The sequence below is a fragment of the Tinamus guttatus genome, unplaced genomic scaffold (genome assembly GCF_059628265.1).
Source record: "Tinamus guttatus ecotype Peru unplaced genomic scaffold, ASM5962826v1 Tinamus_guttatus_pri_ptg000451l, whole genome shotgun sequence".
In the NCBI taxonomy this organism is placed as follows: domain Eukaryota; kingdom Metazoa; phylum Chordata; class Aves; order Tinamiformes; family Tinamidae; genus Tinamus; species Tinamus guttatus.
In genome coordinates this window covers 733,382-752,147 of record NW_028288985.1, presented here as the reverse complement: position 1 = coordinate 752,147, position 18,766 = coordinate 733,382, and the positions used below count along the sequence as shown (strand labels likewise).

At 38.6% G+C, this 18,766-nt stretch overlaps 1 protein-coding gene across 1 annotated transcript in view; it reads right to left on the bottom strand.

The window, feature by feature from the left end:
• Positions 1 to 18,766, bottom strand: part of CACNA2D3 (calcium voltage-gated channel auxiliary subunit alpha2delta 3) — a 390,523-nt gene that overhangs the window by 111,815 nt on the left and 259,942 nt on the right. Inside the window, exon 14 of the mRNA XM_088532049.1 lies at positions 8,325 to 8,342. Coding sequence (XP_088388175.1) covers positions 8,325 to 8,342 — 18 coding nt within the window. The remainder of the gene's footprint in view (positions 1 to 8,324; positions 8,343 to 18,766) is intronic.

Sequence of the window (18,766 nt, the reverse complement as noted above, 5' to 3'; positions counted from 1 at the left end):
AGCACTATCAATTTTCTGCACTCAGGCACTCTTTATCATACATTTTTGTAGAATCACTGCAATTTTGTTTTTTGCTAACAATGATTTTGGTATTAATTAAGCAGCAGCTCTCACCTGCCTGATTCTCAGAACACAAGAGTCAGATGTTATGATCAAGACATTCTATGAAGCATAATTCACATTAACAAATCAAGTAAAATCTAGAACACGACAGGTCTTGCAGTTCCCATTCTGTGTCAGGGCGTTTCAGTTTTCCAAACAAGTATGTTACATGAAGCATGGCCTCATCCCAAGGTTAGGAGGAACATTTGCAAACATCAGGAAGACAAATAGGTTTTTAGCATCAAGAAAGTGTATAACTGATAAGAAATCGATAAAGACATGAGGCAGAACCAGCTCATGATCGTTTGCTATTTTGTTTTCTTTTTTAAACAGACCAGATGTCTCCAGCCCTGATATGATCCCTCCTCTATTAAGCAATAATGAGTTTAACAAACAAAACAAACCAAAAACACTGGGTATCCAGGGCGTGCACTTCAAGACAACCATAGCTGAGCTAGCTTCAGAACTCACTCTCGGGCCAGGGTAGCACAGCGAGGCACGCTGACATGATGGGCATGGGCGAAGCCTGCTGTGGTACAACGGGCAATAGTTCCAAATATAGGTACTTTGGGAAGTAAAAAAGTATTTTGCTGATTATGGGGTGAGAACTTGGAGCGTTCAGAGATTTCATATGATTTCCCAGAGTTGCTCGTCTCTGACATTATGGAATTGTCAGAGATTACCAGTAGGAGATTGTTTCATAACCAGGGCTGTCTTAAGACATGACTGGAAACAAGTTATTGGATAAGATGTCAGTCAAATGTCTGTTAGCAAAATCTGTTTTAATTTTTTTTTTCAAATGGGGAAAAAAGCTGTCTAGAGTTGCTGGGAAGCTCTGAGAGAGCAGATCACTAACTCCCAACATTAGCTCCAGAGGCATTCAGAGAACAACTACCCTGGAAACCAGGATACCTACAAGCACCACAGGGTTGCTGGCTATATTCATTCATTCCTACAGAAATACGAGCTTATAGTTCAACCTGTTGTTTGTCTGGTAGATGAACAGACTGTTGGTCACTTCTGCAAGCGCAGTCAGCAAATAGCTGCCCGATAGATGACTCGTATTTGGTGTTTCACTGAGTTACCCACCCAAGCTGCAGTTTTATTTGCGTCATAAAAATTGTTAAGACTGTGAAGAATGATCTTTTGTGGGAGGAGGAGAGGTTAATTCCCCGGGCAATGACATTTTAGAAGAAATACTTTGAAATAGTAGAATGGCAGCCACTGGGTATTTCCGTTGAAACAATAAACACCAGAGTCTGTGAATAAACTGCAAAGGAAGCCATGAACTAAAAATTTGGCATCGTTGCTGGTTAAGTCTGACAACTTCTACATATAACAGAACTCTGTGACAGCTCAGGACTGAAAATAAACTTAGTGGATTCTGAGGAGAAAAAAAAAAAAAAAAAAAAAACAGAAATATGATGTCTAGTCACCAAAAAAGTTTTTGCTTATATATCTTGTATTCACAACCAGCACACAACATTGATATCTGTGGAAGTGGCTTAATTAGAAGCTAATGCTTATTGAAAAAATATTAACTATCACAAACTCAGAAAACCAGAGTCAATATATAATCCTGAAGCCTCTGAATGGCTGGACTTATTTTTAATGTTTATAGTATTGTGCAATCAGTAATAGACACTTTGCCAAAATCATCAAGGGGACATCACACGGGCACAGGCTCAGAAAATGTATATATAGGCATCCAAAAAAGGAAATACTGCAATTAAATATTTCTTATGGAAAAAAAAAACTCATTGAAAAGTGAATTAAAAATTTTTCTTTCTTCCCTCCATAATCACAAGATGGACATTTTAAGTAATAACTTAATCAACACATAAGAATTAAGATTTTGTTTTGTTTTGGTTGCTACTGGCAAAGAAATAGAGTGATATTTATCCTAACATAATATAATAATGTCACCAGATAGGTGCTTCCTAGTTGCCTACAGTGCAGCATCCCTGGGAATGACAGAAACGTGAAACTGCCTGAATTTCATCTCCGCCGGCTGCGCCTTATCCAATGCTGCTGCTCCAGTCCCTCAGGAGTAACTAATACTAACAGCTATTGGCCAGTTTTATGAAAGTATGCTTTATGTGGCATAATAACTCCCCATATGTGATGGGGAATACGTGATTCTCTGTGACTGTTTAAAGACACACGCTAAACTTGCTGGGCTCGGCTTTGCTCAGCCCCCATAGCTTGCTTTGGCAGAAATCTATTCACACCAAGGCTCACCTCAAAGTTGTAACTTCATTTAAATTAACACGCAGATGTACTAATAACTCTTCTTTCCTTCCAGCACTATTTTTAAACTTTGTTCTCTTCTCAAAGAAAACTCTATACTTATTTCCTTCCTCTCTATTACTTCTATTGCTATACTTTTCAACACTTAATAAAAATTCTTTACACATTATTAACACAAGCTCCTTTCTGTTTCTTCAATCTTTATACCCCTGATTAAAGTCTACACTTATTCTCTACCTGGGGCACCGCATTAGTCAACACACCCAAAGCTCTGCTTTTTCTTATCTAGCAAAATACCAGTTACCACATTTTGATTTCCTGCAAGTTGCTACATAACATTAAGAAAAAGATAAGGAAACAGAAACTGTTTCACCTCCAACTCTCCAGGAAAACACAAAATTCCGCTGGCAATCTCCAATACTTGATGTTACTAACAGATGTGCACTAAGGAAAAGGTGTGTTTTCAAGTGATTTTCAAAGCTTTTTCTTGCTATAATTAAGCAATGATGCGGAACTCAAATGCACTTCAGCATACCTAGCATGGTACAAAACGGAATATGGAATGTCAAAGCAGAAAAAATGGATTCAAGAAACAAAACACACAGTAAAACACAGTTCACCTATTAGTCAAGTGAAAATGAAATGACAAAATCAATGGAAAAAATGGAAAAACATACAATAAATTATTCAAGTTTTTTTTTTAAAGGTATCACAGGTATAATTACTTTCTTAGAGGAGAGCAATTTTCTTAAAGGTGACAAATAGGAGCAAGCCTATATACACTCTCTCTACATATCTATATATTTATTTTTATATATGCATACTCTACTGTTTTACATATATATTTATAGAAGAAATATTTATTGGTATTTATCCGTACTTACTTATATTTAGACATACATTTATAAGAGGAATGTTTTACTCTCTTCTCTATCTGCCATCAGCAAGTCTCTTGTACAATAAGGTATCTTCATGCTGCACAATAGTCCTGAATATCCCCATTTCCTTCATTTCCTGCTTTACATAATGCTTAGCTAAACTGAATAAAAGTTTCATACAACTTTTTTTTTTTTTTTTCAGATACATTCCTCTCCTTAGTTTACTTTGGACTGCAGCAACTACAGAAAATTTCTGCAGAACAGAGTATCTGTTGCAGCAAACGTATATAAACTGTGTTATTTAATTGATTTTATTTCGAAGATGGACAGTGAGTATGCATCAACAGAATCCCAAACTTCAAGAGCAATGAGAAAGAAACAATTGCTTGTTAAATAAGCTTATTCAAATGCATTAAAATGCAGTGCCTATCCATATTTTAATTAAAAAAACAGGATATCATCCATCTCCATCCAACTGTGACTCATAACCACAGAAACGCCAAAAATTCTTCATAGACTGATCTCTCAATAATATCTCTTTGAATTGTAATCTGTCTGGATCTACGGTGCTCCCATTTGATTTTTTGACGTCCACCAATAGGGGCTTTGATTTCCACATGGTTTAATTAAATTATCCACAGGTTCAAGTACTGAAGAAATCCCGCGGCTGCTATTGTGAGAGGTTATTCCTAGGGACACACCAACCCCCAGGGCTTTGTGCAGAGCCCTCTGGCTTTTCTTGGCCACCTTGTGTAGCCCTGTCCCTTCCCAGCAGAGCCCTCCTTCCCTGGGTGCAGCCTTGCCCCATCCTGGCCCCTTCGTGCCGCCCAGCACTGCAGCTTCGCTGCTCAGTTCTGTTCTAGAGAGCCCACAAGAACAAGGACCAGCCGCTCTTCTGTTTGAAATTCAAATTAGTGCCCGGGACAATACAGGAATCCATGCAGGGGCATGAAATTAGAAGGACATTTTTGCGTTTAGCCACACAGCTATAAAAAGTCATAAAACACTTATTTTAACAAGTCTGCTTAGAAGCTGGCAGATCACTGCCCCTAAGATATTAAAAAGTAAGTTTTTTGTTGATGAGGGTGCGTGATAAATTTGGAAACTAAATTTAAGTTTGCAAGTAATAGGTAAGTGACAATTTTAATGCAGTTTTCTTAAAAAAGTCATTTCCTTTTATATACATTATAAAAGAAAATGTCCTCTCCTGACCAGGAAACAAAGAAACAAAGGAATGGTAAATCAGGGTCAAATGCAAGTGTTTACTACATGATTATTTTGTGCTTCATTAGATTTCACATAACTTCTATAATTTTCTAAAAATGTTAAAATTCCTAGTCATGCACTTCAGGGAAACAGCACCTTTACACATTTGCGATTCTCTACTCCCAGTGACAGTTAATTCAACACTTCAAAGTGTAAGAAGATAAATGACGCGAGGAATGATAAATGATGCTCCCAAATGGCTGCAAGATGATAGCATTAAGCTAAAAGGAGAGCAAAGCACTACTTACAGAAGTTAAAGGGTAACACAGAAGGAAAGAAAGAAAGAAGGCTGTCAGGAACTTTTGGGTAAGAAACATTATCAAAACATTTCTATATGGATGAAATAGGGTTCTGTTCATGAGAAAGTGGTTAAAGAAAGCCCCTGCTCCTGAACACAGCTATCTGCCTCCCACTTGTGTGTCTAAGTGGCTTCCACCTCCCCACGCAAGCCGAGGAGAACAAAACACGGCAGCAGGAACAGGACAACCGTGCGCGGGCCCTGCGTGCTCCATCCGGAGAGCAGGGGAAGCTTCCCGCCCACGAGGCACAACGCCCTTTGGGGGCTCATAAAGAGAAATGGCTTTTGCTCACCTGTTAATATACAAACCACCCTTCAAAAGGTTTTGATGGGTAAAAGTCTTTCTGGAAGTCAAACGGAAAAAGTGGGAAATTCTGCAAATCTGAATTATCAGTTTCTTCTATGATTATTTTTTCAATCCTTTGGGATGGATGGTTACCCAAATATGTGCAGAAAAATTAACAAATATAGCATGAAAGTCACATGAACTTCTTCCATTTTGCCAGATAGCGCTTCTTTGTTTTAGACACATTAGCTTCATATTTTCCCCTGAAACCTATAGAGCCATATTAAAACATCATCTTTATCATCTGCAACTAATTTTAGTTTTTTGGTTTTGGGATGTTTTCTACTTTATATATCTGGAATATGACAAAAATCTATTCAATACATGTTGTCTTGGTACAACAGACATCAAACTCCTCACACTTCCTTTCACCTGCGTTCCAACTCTGAATTTGCAATATGTTGATTTATAGCAGATAGCACAACACCTTAAAGAGTTTTTAATTGATATTTAGCTGCCTCAGATGGACAAAAATCTAAGTCTTCAGAATGAATAGCTAATGACCACGGCTGTACAGAAGGACTGTAACCAAAATGTTTCATACAAAAAAATCACATTTCATCAAGATGACCAAGTATTTATAATGGATATAAAATAGTAAAGGTAAATGTGGGATGCCACATTTTTCTTTCAGATCACTCGGAGATTAAAGTGAATGCATTTAGAGAGACATGCCTGTTTGAAATGTTTACAGAGAAAACATTTGCAGGATGACACACAGATTCCAACAAAAATACAGTAAAGTTCAGACACCACATGTCAAAACATGGACACGAGTGACTAAGTCATTCATGAAGGCACCAATCAGCCCTAGCTTGCTACCCTCCACCCTACAGATGGGCAGGGACTCGCTGCTTTGGAGGCGTTTGCCGTATTCTGGTTTGCTGGAAGAATGCCCGAGTATCAGGCATTTTCTCGTGTAGCATGTAAATGGGGAGAAAACCCTGACCAGTCACCAAGAAAGCCCTCTTTATGCCTGAAATTCCACATTGCCTCTTGGGTTAACCAACAAGCAAATTTTCATTGCTTGATATAGAGCTGTGGCAAAGTGTTGGCGAGCCCCTGAAGAGCAAGCCCTGCTCGCTGGATGTGACCAGAGGCACTGAGCTGAGCTGCAGGGATCGTACTCATGGCACCACAAACATAGACAGGGTACCAGAAGCAGCAGACACAAAGCATCTGCTTAGGGTGAGTTGATAGATAAGAAGGAAGGAGATTGCGGGGGGGTGGGTAGCTTTAGAGATAAGTTTGGGGTCAAAAACTTAGCTGTTAGGATCAGACTGCTAGGAACTGAGCATCTGCAAGAGAATCCAGGGCAAAAGCGTGGAGATCCAAATCAGGTGGAAGGGGTGGTAAGACAGAGAAGAGCTGCTTGAGGGCTATGGCTTTGACAAGCACATGTAAGGTGGCCTCATAAAGATCTTGGGAGCAAGAAAAGCCTGTCAGGTATGAATAACAAACAGCATATCCTGCATCAAAGTCTACCGTCTTTATAAGACATGTTTATAAAAAGGCATATTTTACCTGAGCTACTAAAACCTTCATGGAGTACTTGTACCTGCCCTCTTTCTCCCTCCCATTCATCCTTCCCACCCATCCCACCTTCTCCGCCTGGAGACAGCACATACTTCAGCAGACACATGTGCACACACACACAATACGTGGCTTTGGATCTGCATTAGTTTGCTCAGTGAAAAACACTGAAAAAAAGAATAGCTTTTGTGGCCTCCTGGGCAAACTGCATGCTTTTCCACTGACCTAGAACTAGTAATTTATCTCAGGCCATTATTTAATAGCTCAGCATTATAGACATTAGAACGCATGATACAATGTTATGTGGCACAATCTGTTAAACAGTCTGATGGGTTAAATGTTTCTGGGCCAGCATATTGTAACCTCACCCCGTCTCCTTGTTCTGCAAACTGTTAAAGAAGCATTAGGCATAAACTCTTAGTCAAGCAAGTAAGCATGAAAAAGCCAAAGCTAGTCAGTCTAGCCAGCTTTTTCATCCTTCCACATATCCAGGAAGCTATAGGAAGAGAGTTCTTTAAATCATCTGTTTCCAGAAAAAGGACATTTTTTTTCTTACCATAACACTGCATTTGGTACACTCTGCAATCATCAGAACACAAGAACAGAACTAGAGACCACAGGCTAGTGTCATAGGATACCATGTTACCTGCAGATTAGAAACAGGATTTCCCAAGCTCCATGAGCAAGGAAATCTCAGATATACAGCATCATAAAAATAAAAGCTCCTATGCTCAGGTTTCTTGCTTTTTAAACCAAAGACTGCATAGGATACCTTAATTAACCATTTTAAAGCATTGAGTGTCGCACAAACACTATTCACTGAAGAGCACTTAACCTACAGCTTGCACTAAAAACTGGACTTTTATCATTGTCCAAGACTGTTATTAACAGTGGTATGTAATTGCTGTGTATAATTTCTATATTAAAGGTTCTTTATGTAGCACAATAAGAACAAATCAGAAGACTGAGTATTGCTTTTTCCCAATACATCCAATTAATTTTTTCATATCGATATTTTGCATCACAAACCACAAAAGCATCTCAATTTTCTGTTTTCTGGAAGCTTTGATTATATTTGTGAAACACACAAGAATGATGCAACAAGCATCAAGCAATTTGCAGAGTTTGCCACAGTCACTGCAATCCCACGACGTGCAATGGTGACTGCTAACACACCATACCAACGCAGAAGCTGCTTAAGGACAAAAGCAGAGTATGGGAAACTGTAGACAACCTACTATAGGTCAAATGCTGGATGTATTCAAAGGTGTTTTGCTAGACACAGTGGGGACCAGTGAATGGGGACCAGCCATACCATGGTTCCACAAGGATAAAAGGATCCAGAGAGTTTTCACATGGACTAGTGGGAACAATTCCTTTTTTCCTGATATAGTTGTCAAATGAAATGGCTTTCCTGCTCTTTCCAAGTTTTGGTCCATTATGTTCAAAAAGCAGATACATTTAGCTAGCAGCCCTCAGGAAGCACCGCAGATGCCACAAGGCCCTACTTGGACGCCAGCTTTGGTTCTCTTGCTGCCCCGCTCCAGGGCGCTGATACAGTGGCTGTTTCACTGATCACTACTGCATCGTGCTCAACACCATGGACACATGAAGGACTCTGAATGACTGAAGCTTCATTAAAATATTTTACCTTTTGAGCCTGAGGGAGCTGGAAAACAACAAAATAGAACAAGCAATCATTATACAGCTGCTTTAGCTGTTGAATCGATAAAATCACAAATATAAATAAAAAAAAATGAAAGAAACTAGAGAAGCTAGATTTACACTGCCAATTGCTTCAGCTTATTGATAGCTTATATTAACTTAATTTGGTTTCACAGCTTCTCCGCTAGGTATCACAAGAGCACCATGCAATTTGTTAAACACCACGGTGCCAAGAGAGGGGCTGCTTTCCCATCGGATGTGCTATCACACTGGAACTGGGAAGTAGTTCCATCTTCCTGTACACAAATATCATACAACATAGAGATAGTTTCAGTTTTTAAATCAGCTATTTTTGGCTTGCATCTAAACTTGTACTTATGAATGCATATTGCCTTCAGAATGCATATTAATAGAGTTCTGTCACTTTTAAACTGATGGTTGTGTTTTATATGACACAAGGAAGTAAAAGAAAATGATAAACACAAGGAATTTACAGTGTTTATGTAAACTTATCATATATGTATAATATACAAATATGCATAAAAGGCATGTCTCAACACATATGCATGACTCCATGTGCATATATGCAAATACAAGGTGTGTGTGTATGCACATATGCACATTTGTATCACATAAATTTCTTAGACAGGATCACTCATGCCTGGTTTTATGCACAGTATCCACTGTGATCACTAGTTCACATAAAAAGGTATGAGGAGCAGGCAGCAGACTTCGTTACATACCAAATCTCCTATTTACTGGAGGAAAAATGGGTTCTGTTTTCACTTGAGGAAAAAGAAAACCCATTGTAAGTAGTGAAAAGGAACTTTAAAAAGTAAACTGTTAAAAGGCACAACAAAATGTCACCTTCTTCTAATGTCAACTCCTTTCCTTTCAAATGCTTAGAGAAAATCACCATTCATAGCAATTTAACCTTAGTCTGCCTTTCTGAGACAATTTCTCTTCCCAAAAGAAATTCCATCCTTACTGGAACAAGCAAGTAACCCATCATCAAATGCAAACAGGCCTTCAAAATCTCAACCAAACAAAAAGAATGTAATTTATATTATACGTGTAGCAACCCTGAGCATTCATGCAATGGTATCTCAGATGAAGACAGATATCAAAGAATAATGTCCAAATTTCCACCTTCAATGTAAAGACTAAAGAACTTCACAATTTGCCCAAGCCACTACATGTAGCCAACTCATCTGTTTTCACGATCAGCTAATTTATAAATCCCATCCGGCAAGACAGTACTTCAAATATTGTCATGGCATCCAAGGCAACAGATGCAATGTACAGAAGTATGACAGCGGAAATGCTTACTTTCATAAAACATTCACACTAAGTTAGAGAACTAGTCAAAATACCGCGGAGAAAGGTTCAGGTGAAAAACACAGCCACGCACACACAAAAAGTCTGAACACCACCACCACCAAAAACCCCACAAGTTCATACACTGCGTCTATGTACTAAATTGCGCTCAGAACTTTTATTTAATCCTATTTGAGCACCTTGATTAAGAATAATAGAGTCAGCAGATGATATTTAATTCCATGAACCTTTCCCCTGAGCTGGTCACCCTTGTCACTTTTCACCTAGAACTTCTAACTCCAAGTTCACAGTCTTCTCAAAAATTGGCCTTTGTTGCAGCTAGATAAATCTTTGTTCTGCTGCTGGTTGGAGACTTGGCTGCTACAAGATCTCACATGTCAGCGGTTCTGTGTAATAATTGCTACAAATTCCTTTGAAATAAACGGTGGAGGCTTGCCTGACATTACTCCTTCTGGGAGGCCACAGGAAACAAATAATTTTCCTAACAATAACAGTAATAGTCTTCTCGTCTGACTCTTTATTGCAGAGCCTAAAAACTGCCCGACTCGGTATGAAACCCAGCGGGTACTTCTGGTTCCTGTGGTTTGCTTTGCACGCTGCCAAGAGGCAGCTTTTCAGTAAACTATGTGATCTCTTCCTGACCCTCAAAAAAACACCGCAGAACTTTCTATTCTGCTTGCACCTATGGTGAACAGCATCACTGGGGTATCTTTTTTCAGCCCTAACTATAGCAAGTTACCTGCTGTTTCTATTTGTTTTGCCTGTTAGGAGCTCTTCCTCCCTCTGCTGATTGCTTCTGAAAGAAGATACACGGTAAGGCCAACGTGTGTTTTCCTCAGTCCTCAGCTTTCTGCCTGGGCAATACATGGTTAGTAGAACGGACCTGGCCTTCAGGCTGTTAAGGGCTGGAATGGGGGAACCCTGTGAGGAAGGGCAGAGCCACCTGCAACTGCTGCCCCCCTCCTGCCACACAACTGTCTTTCCCCAAACAGCAGGTTATTGCTAAAGAACATTTTCTCATTCTATGCGTATTCCAAAAAAGTCCTTCCCAGAGTGCAAGCCCTTGGATACTCTCAATATGGCTAACTCCAAGAAGACTCTTGGAGGAAGGAGGGGAGAACTCCACCTCCAAACTCAGGCCAACTCACAGTCCTGCCACACACTGCAGAAGACAGGACACACAACTGCTGGGGTTTCCAGCGCTGCTGCTGCTGCTGGCAGTGCTGCCATCAGGCTTTACACATTTGCGAGTAATCAAGCCCTTCGAGAAAATGTGTTCAATGTTACTGAAAAAGAAAATTACAGGCACGACACTAGGGTGGTAAAACAAACCAAGAGAGGCAAAGGAGTTCAGCATTAAGGATATTGCACTGCTTCTTGGATCAGATAACCACGAGGCCAACATGAGGAAAACAACGAGGATCAAGGTTGGAAATAGTTCCTGGGTCAGCGTGTGGTGAGGCGAGAGGCACGTGCTGGAGGAGGAGCTGCTCTGCTGAGCGCTCCTTCCAGACAGGCCTCGGAACAGCCTCTCTGCTCACCGCTGAGAGGAGATGTTCGGAAAGACAGGGTGCCAAAAGTTAGCAGCAGCTGTAAAAGGGGTCTTAGTTTCCTAAGCCTGGTTAAATATGAAAAGGCGACAAATGTCTCAGCATTTCTGCCTAATAGCACACCAGTCTGAGAATGCACTTCTGCAGAAGGCACCTATGGCAAGGCAGCAGAAACAACTGCTGGCAATGTGGAAGCAAACTCAAACATGTTTCTTTTGGGACACTGTTTTCTTCAGTGTCCCAGATACTACACCATGATTTTAATATTTTGCTTTAAAATCTTGAAATAATGACCTTTCATTGATTAAAAAGCAAAATAAAGATCAATCACTAAAGAGTACATGCACAATATGCATATTGCCCAAACAATTTTGTCAAATTAATCTTCAAACTGACAAAGTACAATTTGTCAGGTGAGCAGCACTTAAAGGTCTGGAAAACCATGGAAAATAAAAAAACCTTGACTCTAAAATCAAGGACTGTTTTAGTCAAAAAATCCCCACAAAATGCAAAATACAGGACCGCACAGGTGAACAAGAAAAGGAAGGCAGCAAGTGATTGTATAAAATTAAGTCAGTATCAAATACATTCAAACAGACCACCAAGAATGGCAACCACAGCTGACACCTTGCCTCAGATGGCTGTTTCCTGTAATGTATTAAAACAGACTCAAGTTTTACAGAGGAATTTCAAACTTGTTAACATAACAGAAACATGTTCCTCAAAATATTACCTCATATGGAATAGGGGGTACCTATAACTTTTAAAATCTGAAAACATTTCAGTGTTTAGTTTGACTCAGAAAAGTTTATTATCAATATCTTAAGGCAGCATTTAAGAACATTATAGTAGATTTTCTCTTGATGCAACTATTTACAATATTTGCAACTCGATTTTATGTGTACAAAAAGTCAAATATGAGTTAAGTGTTTATGGTTTAGTCATGTGTTAATTGACTTCAGCACTCAGGGTCTGTGTAGATAAAGTAATCCATTTCATGACGTTTGTTTGAAAACCTAATTAATAGCTGAAATACATATATCTGCTTTTACTTTATCAAAGGCTTCTCTGCAAAATGAGATCATTTAACATGCTGAAGATTTCAACCAGACAGATTGCAGCAAAGCTCATCTGCCTCCTCACATGGTCTATAGCATGATGGCTTCCATTAGTAAAATATGCTGTCAGGGAATCGGTTTGTTTGGATCTGCTTATGTTGCCAGAACCTGAGCCAGCCATTTCCTTCCATCTGGTTTCAGGTAGAAAGTATGCCTGCAACCCACACACCATTATGGTCTTCTCTTTGGGGTACTACAAAGCCTTCATCAACACAAGCAAGCAGCCACAAGGTGAAAATGTCACTAAATACCTTGCACCCTTGCACTACAAAGCCTCTCTGAAAAGGAGTTCAAAGTTTTACTGAGTGATTCATCAAGATCCACTACTTTACCACAGGTTACTATTTTTATTCCTTTGGGGCTAAAGCCTATTTTGATTGCGTTTTTCTTTTCAATTAAAAAAAAACCACTGAAATATTTTTGGTCAAGCCATATAAAATCAAAGACAGTTTTTAAACTTTTGTTTTTCCTAGAATGCTGCATAATCAATAAAACATCAATAGTTAAGAATTACAACAATAACTGTAGTGGGTAGAGATGTCATTTGGTCCTTGAAGAATTTTTATTTCCTTGATATTCTTCCTAATAGCCAGAATAAAATTTTATCGGATGAGTTAACATTTTCTTACGAAAAGTTCTCTGCAAGTGCCAGCGCGGATTCTTGATCTATCCATTATAATTACATTCTTTTCTTCATGTGTGTGACTTCTCCTTACAACTTTATGACCACAATCATTACTCATTTTATTTAAATTCAGCTTCAAGTGTTTGATTTGCTAATTGTTTATTCTCCATCTATAGTTTTGTTCCTTATAATTTTGTGACAGAGTCCACAGTAAATGCAGAAACATCACATGGCGTCAGTTCCTGGGAAGGTGCCAGTCAGAATTAGATTAGCAGAACTTTGCTCAGAACCTTTTAAGAAAAAGTATATTCAGATTACCCTCAGATTTCATATCTTTTAGTTGTAATACAGAAGAGCCTTAATTTCCCGTGTCGATGAATTCAGTGACATTAGCAACTACAAGAAATCAAGGATAAATAGTCTTATCACAAACATCTCTCAGGTCTCCTACAGAACAAGATATAATTTCTTTTTTAAGTAGTGGAGAAACTATTAATGATCAAACTATATTCGCATTCATCAATGACCTGGATGAAGGCACAGAGTGCTCCCTCAGCAAGTTTGCTGATGACACGAAACTGGGAGGAGTAGCTGATACCCCAGAGGGCTGCGCTGCCATCCAGAGGGACCTGGACAGACTGGACAACTGGGCGGTGAAAAACCTCATGCAATTCAACAAGGCCAAGTGCAAGGTCCTGCACCTGGGGAGGAATAACCCCAGACACCAGTACAGGCTGGGGACCGACCTTCTGGAGAGCAGCTCTGCGGAGAAAGACCTGGGTGTCATGGTGGACGACAAGTTGCCCATGAGGCAGCAGTGTGCCCTCGTGGCCAAGAAGGCCAATGGGATCCTGGGCTGCATTAAGAAGAGCATCTCCAGCAGGTCGAGGGAGGTGATTCTGCCCCTCTACTCAGCCCTGGTGAGGCCACATCTGGAGTATTGTGCCCAGTTCTGGGCTCCACAGTATAAGAGGGATGTGGAGCTGCTGGAGAGAGTCCAGCGCAGGGCTACAAGGATGATCAGGGGCCTGGAACATCTGCCCTACGAGGAGAGGCTGAGGGAGCTGGGTCTGTTCAGCCTGGAGAAGAGAAGGCTGAGAGGGGATCTGATCAGTGTCTAGAAGTACCTCAGGGGAGGGAGAGAGGAGGATGGTGCTGGCCTCTTTTCAGTGGTGGCCGCCGACAGAAATAGAGGAAATGGCCACAAACTGAAGCACCAGAAGTTCCGCAGGAACTTAAGGAAAAAATTTTTAACAGTGAGGGTGACAGAGCCCTGGCACAGGCTGCCCAGAGAGGTTGTGGAGTCTCCTTCTCTGGAGATCTTCCAAACCCGCTTGGACACAGTCCTGTGCCACGTGCTCTAGGTGACCCTGCATGTGCAGGGGGGTTGGACTAGATGACCTCTAGAGGTCCCTTCTAACCTTAAGCATTCTGTGATTCTATGATTTTGTAATGGTAGCAAATATTTAACCCTCTGATTAAAAAAAAAAAGGGATGGGTGGGATAATGAATCTCAATTACCTTGTCAATCTTGATTTATACTAAATTTATTGTAGAGTATGAATTCCTTGAGTATTCTTTGAGGGGAAAAAAAAACCCTCAGGATACTTGTTCATGCCTTTAACAGGGAATATTAATTTTCCAAATGCATTTCTAACACATGCCAACTTTAGCACCCTACCACTCTTCCAACAGGAATGTGATAGATGGTAATGACATTGGCCTTACAATTTCATTTCAAAGCTACAGTATATTCTTTTCTCACATTACACATATCTGTTTCCACTACGTCTTACTTATTTTCATTATTGCAAAGCTAATTATTTTCAGGGTCTACAACTTGCTCACAATTTAACTACTCAAAATATTTTAACTCTGGTATATTTTCCAATAGAAGAGCCAACAGTTCTTGAGTATTAAGCAAACTAGCTTGTTCACTTGAAAATATTAAAATATAGTAACTGATTTCTGGCAGAAGAACAGCTTGGATTTAGGCAGATACCAAGACTGATGGTTTTGCTAATGACTTGATGCAAATTCCCCCCAAAAAGGCTGGACATCTCTAAAATATTTTACTGACATCTCAACAATGTAGTCAAAACTTTACATAGCTAAATTTTGTAAATTTTCCAGAAACCATAAAGCTTAGATGTCTTAAAGAAGACTGTACTAAAATTATATAAGTTACTGTTCTGTTGGGTCAGAACACAATCTTCTGCTTGTATCAAAAATATAAAGAATCCTTTTTCCCGCAAGACTAAATCATACTCAGAATTTCCTTCCTGTAATAGCAAACTGTGATGGAATTAATACTTCGGTTTTTATTTTTCAGAGAGTTACATAAAATTCTTAGCATCTTTTTCAAAAATTATACTACTATAGGAATGTATTTTGGTTAAAGTATTCATAAAAAATTCTGATTTTATATTCAGAAATCTCATTTCTTTAAGCCTATTTTCCTGTCAGACATTTCATGATCAGTCTCAGAAAAAAATCTAATATCCCTATTGCCTTGATTATTCCACAATAATATAGAATACAGCTGAACTGGGGTTAGGTGCAAATATGCTAGTAAATATTCAAGAATTATAAATATAGTTTTAATGGTACAATTATTTCTGTTAGTAGAATTTCTGGGCTGAACTAAACTTAACAGGCATGCATATTTTATGGTGGTTTGACTGCAATCTTCAGAGTCATCCTGCATAAGTCACACACTGACCCAGAATTTAGCACTGAATCTTTGTATCAAAACTTTTCCTTTTGGAAATACGCTTTCAGAAAAGATTTGAAATATTGTGGCCAACATTTGGGTCCTATACTTAACAGCAAGGAGGAAGAAATCACAAATATTAATGAAGCTCTTCAGAAAAGAATGAGACAAAAAAAGGACGACTTAATGCATGCACATTCCAAATTATCTACAACATAGGTCATTTCTTTATGGTACCATTTAATATAATTGTGCTGTTTGGAAAATGGCTTATTGACTAATATGAAGAATTTCAAAGGATGCTTTACTTCTTTAGACAGGTTTCCACAGCTCTTCCCTCCAAATTACAGCAAAAATTTCAGGGATCACAGAAGGAACAACCAGATTCTCTCTCAGATTTTAGCAGAAAACATGGGTTTTCTTCTTCACAGTTTACTTACTCAGCTGTATAAGATATAACATTCAACTATCACAATTCTAGCTTTAAAAACGAAAACAAAAGCATGCATTCATCCTACTCTTCTTAGACCCATGTAAGCACCAGAGACATCATGGAGAATTATGTGTATACAGAGAGGGAGAAAAAACATTCAGGGTCCTCATGGGAAATGTTCCTGAAGTTAAGATTTTGGTATAAATATTAAGAGGGTGACATTTTCATGCAGCTTACAAGGCTAACATCTGTAAGGAAGGACCACACACTCGATATTTCAAGCAATTCAATACCAAGTCTCTGTTCACACATTTGTTTTACTGTGCTACCACATGTTTTGCAGCAACTGGAGCTGCAGATAGACTGCAAGGATAGACTCTGTGCTGCATGCAAAATATGCCAGGCAGAGGAAATGTAAACGTTGCTATGAAGAAGAGAGTCATAAAATATAGATAAAAACTATAATTCAAGATCTCTCTTTGAAAATAATTCCATAAGATAACAGGTGGAATACTTAGCTCTTGTGAATATGCAAGAGAGAAGCCCAGGAGCTACAAAAGCATCAGACTGGCATTGTGAAACAGCAAAGCACCCTGAAAAATGACATACTTATTCCAAACACCTTTGTCATAAAATGGTTCGACCTTTGGCAAATTTTACACATTTTCTGAAGTATCTGATTGTTTAATAATGCAAATGGCTGAGTAGTTTTTATTGAACTCTCTAGCCATCTTGTCTTTTTTACATAGAATATCATTTTTAAAAAGAAGAAACATGTAAGAAACATGTAACATCTATTTTTTACACAGTTAATTAAGTCACATATATGCATCTGGGTATTGTCCTTTGTGTTGAAATAAAAATAAAAGATATTCAGACGGGCAATAATATTTTTTTTCATTGTGAGGGTGACTGGTCAAAACTGGAGCAGATTGCCCAGAGAGATTACAGAGTCTCCAACCTTTCAGATATTAAAAATTGAACTCACTGCACATTGTCCTGGGCAACCCGTGGTAGGTGAGCAGGTTGGACTCAATCTCCAGAGGCCCCTTCCAGCCTGTGCCATTCTGTGACTGATTCTTTTAATTGCGTGAAATGATCATTCTTTCCTTCTAGTGAAGGCAAAATGATTTTAGAAAAGATTGTATTTAAATTAGTCAGAATGTTTACTTTAAATGAAGAATTTGGTTTAGCCCTTTTAAAAAGAATTAGGCTAATTTTACAAATAAGCCACAAGGCTAAAGGTGGAAGTAGCAGAACTGATTCATGATACTATAGCTGTATGATAATTTTAACAAACAATAAGAATTGCTTGGTATAAAGCATTTAAATGTAAGCTACACCACAAGATTAGAGTTTAGTACACAGATAATAATATGAGCTTCCTTATGGGAAAGTATCGTACTTAAGGTACATATTGAAGATAGAGGAAAATGGTATGTAAATATTTTTCTCTTAATAATATAGTTCTTTTAAAGTATTTACTGTGCAACTTCCTTTACTGTGTTTGATTCTAGTATTAGCTGATCTGGTAAAGCACCATAAACAGTTTAGAAAGCCCACATTCTAAATCACTTAAATTTGTATACAAAGAATGAAAAATTATTTGAATCTATGGATACTGAAAAGGCATTGGTAAGCAGACTAAGAACCGGATATGAATTGTCAAATGATATCAGTTCTTAATCCTTTTTGTGAGAATTTTTCAGCTGCAATTTACATGCACATTTATCTTGAACATTTAAATAACAGTGACCAAAAAAGCTTTTAGGCATGTACAGAAAATAACCAGGGAAGTCTGAGCAGGGTGCAGAAGTGAACTGAGGCAGAAATCAAGAAAGCCTCTGATTCTATCTCCAAAGTGCAGTAAAGGGACTCAGGCTACACTGTCATTCATCATTATTCACCTTAACAGCAATCAAGAGGTTTCACCTTGTCTAGCACAATAATCCGATGTCGTTTTTTTACACATACGAGAGAAAACTGATAACAATATGTATGCCATAAAAACATTCTAAAATATGGACATGCCTCTTCAGGACCGCCCTTGTTCATAATTTATCAAGGAAAAGCAAATTTCTGAAATTCAACATCATTAAACCTGATATGATGTCCAACAGATTTATAAGACCGGTTCTCCTCCACGTAAAATGGCGTCAAGTTATATGGTTAGGCTCTTTCTATTCATTTGTTGTTTGCCTGTTAGTATTTATTAGCTTTTGTACCATCACTAGAAGAACAGCTAGTGTTATTTTAATTATTACTGATGCTAATTATTTCTAAATGGCATATTCAAAAAGGCTGCTGGGAAGGAGAAAGACAATAGTCTCTTTTTCCAGAGAAGTCTTTCTGATTAGAAGGAAATAAAAACAAAAACCAAAAAAACCTGTAATACAGTAAGAGGGGGAAAAAGAAAAAAAAATACACGATACTTGTATTCAAATAAAAAGCCTTCAGAAAGGTAGGCAACATAGAGGTATTCATTTATCCATCCATTTATTTGCACATCTATCCTTCCATATTTGGAAAAAGGTCAAATTTTCTGACAGCCCTAGAAATAAAATATCATTTTTAATCACAAAATCTCTTAGAAGGTAGACAAACATCCTCTTTTGTCCATGACAAAATCCTCTCTGACCTAAGCACAGAAC